This window comes from Eurosta solidaginis, unplaced genomic scaffold (assembly GCF_040869045.1).
Source record: "Eurosta solidaginis isolate ZX-2024a unplaced genomic scaffold, ASM4086904v1 ctg00001019.1, whole genome shotgun sequence".
Classification (NCBI taxonomy): domain Eukaryota; kingdom Metazoa; phylum Arthropoda; class Insecta; order Diptera; family Tephritidae; genus Eurosta; species Eurosta solidaginis.
The window spans coordinates 383,527-385,359 of record NW_027136912.1 but is presented as its reverse complement, the minus strand read 5'-3'; the positions used below and the strand labels follow the sequence as shown (position 1 = coordinate 385,359).

General features: G+C 40.2%; 1 protein-coding gene across 1 annotated transcript; it reads left to right on the top strand.

The window, feature by feature from the left end:
- The first annotated feature begins 252 nt into the window (after positions 1-252).
- Positions 253-1,445, top strand: LOC137235766 (Kruppel-like factor 1). The gene has a single exon (XM_067758615.1). The coding sequence runs from the start codon at positions 312-314 to the stop codon at positions 1,443-1,445; it is 1,134 nt and encodes a 377-aa protein (XP_067614716.1). The 5' UTR covers positions 253-311.
- Positions 1,446-1,833: the final 388 nt, after the last annotated feature.

Below are 1,833 nucleotides of genomic sequence, written 5' to 3'. Positions count from 1 at the left end.
CACAAAACCTCATGTGCGGGTGGCTATGATAGCGTAAACGCGTGGCTTCATTAGCTTGTATCCATGTACAGAGAGTAGAGCATGACATTGGTGATATTGATTGTTCATTCTGGTAGATAAAAACAAAAATCAATTGATCTTATGATTTCGGCTGATGCACCAGTGCTGAGACGCGCTTTAAAATAATATCAGCTACACGAAAAGTTGGCATTTATAAAATATCACAGCAAGTGACAAGTGAAGTGACGGAAATCTTGTATAGAACCTTTAGCCTAAGTTGAACGTGAGCACAATTTTTATGGCAATTAGAAATGGATTTCTTTGCCACTGGTGGTTTTCAACAAGTGTTCAATGATTTAGAGGATGCAGACCTACACGAGCACTCAGCAGTATTTACAACCAGTTTAGGCAGCCACGCTAACCTCGAAAGTTGCAATTACTACGCGCCTCTTTCAAGTGACAACAAAAACACATTGATACGTCTTAGCGGCGCTGATGATCCTTTCGTACTTGGCGATTCAACAAACGAACAAACTTTATTAGAGCTGCATGTGGACTGGTGTGATACTACAGCTGATACAGCACAATACAGAACAGCCGACGGCAACAGCAATAGCGATGGCATACACACCTATGAATACAGAATTATCAATGATCATGAGCTACAACTCACGTTCGATCAGCTACTCAGCACGTCACCAACTAATACAAGTGAATTTTCGAACAATAACAATGCACTTTGCGATGTAGATTTGACTGCAGTGTGTGGGCGTAGATTTAGCGTTGAGGAGCTTCAAAACTTAAACAGCGCCGATAGCTTGGAATCCAATTCAATTCACGAACTAAAGACGAATGCTTTTATAACACGCGAAATGGCTGAATGGGAAGAAAAATTTTTGGATAACTATATTGAGATACCTGAACTCATTGACTTTCTACCCGAAAAAACTCCGCTGTGCACTGAGACATGCGAACATTTTCTGCATGAAAGCTCAAAGAATCTGAAACTACATCGTAAAGTGCGCACAACGAAACGTTCGAAAGAGCTCGCTACTAACGCCGCAGAAGAGCGTACTGCCGCTGGATACATCTGCAACTTTGGTACCTGTGATAAAGTTTATGCTAAACCTGCACATCTAAAAGCGCACATGCGTCGTCATATGGGTGAGAAACCGTACATTTGCAATTGGCCTGAGTGTACATGGAAATTTTCGCGTTCCGATGAATTGGCTCGTCATCGACGTTCGCATTCGGGTGTGAAACCTTATAAATGTAATTATTGCATGAAATGTTTTGCGCGCTCCGATCATTTGACGAAGCATAGAAAGGTGCACGAGCGTCGCCTGCTGGCTGCTAGTAAAGCGGGGAAGACAATTGATGGTGTGCTGCCACAAAGTGTGTTTACAGTGCGACCGGGTCGAAAGCGGAAAAAGCAGATATGCTGATCGAGAGTTTGGAATGGATTAGTTAAGAGTTTATTAAAATTTACAGTTATTTGATTGAGTGTGTGCGTATGTTTGTTAGTATAAGGCTTAATTTTTAAATAAAAATGCTAAAGAGTTGAAGTCGAGACGTGCTACTTTACTTGAGTTAAAAACAGAGAACTGTATCGAAATTCCACAGGTACATAAACTGGAGTCCTTAAACAAGAAAAGAGATTGCAACTTTCAACCAAACAAAGGTTTTTCATTGATACAAATCGATGTTCAAGAACAAAAAAGGGTTTTCTCAGTGAGTTATGTTTATTTTTGAATTTCTTCAATCCTCAGTGATTAATTTTCATTTTCAAACGGAATCAGTCCGAACATTTTGGTATTGTTTGGGAATCATTAA

What these genes read in the sequence shown, in the direction of transcription:
- LOC137235766 (XM_067758615.1), top strand. Translation starts at nt 312, where the DNA reads ATGGATTTCTTTGCCACTGGTGGTTTTCAACAAGTGTTCAATGATTTA.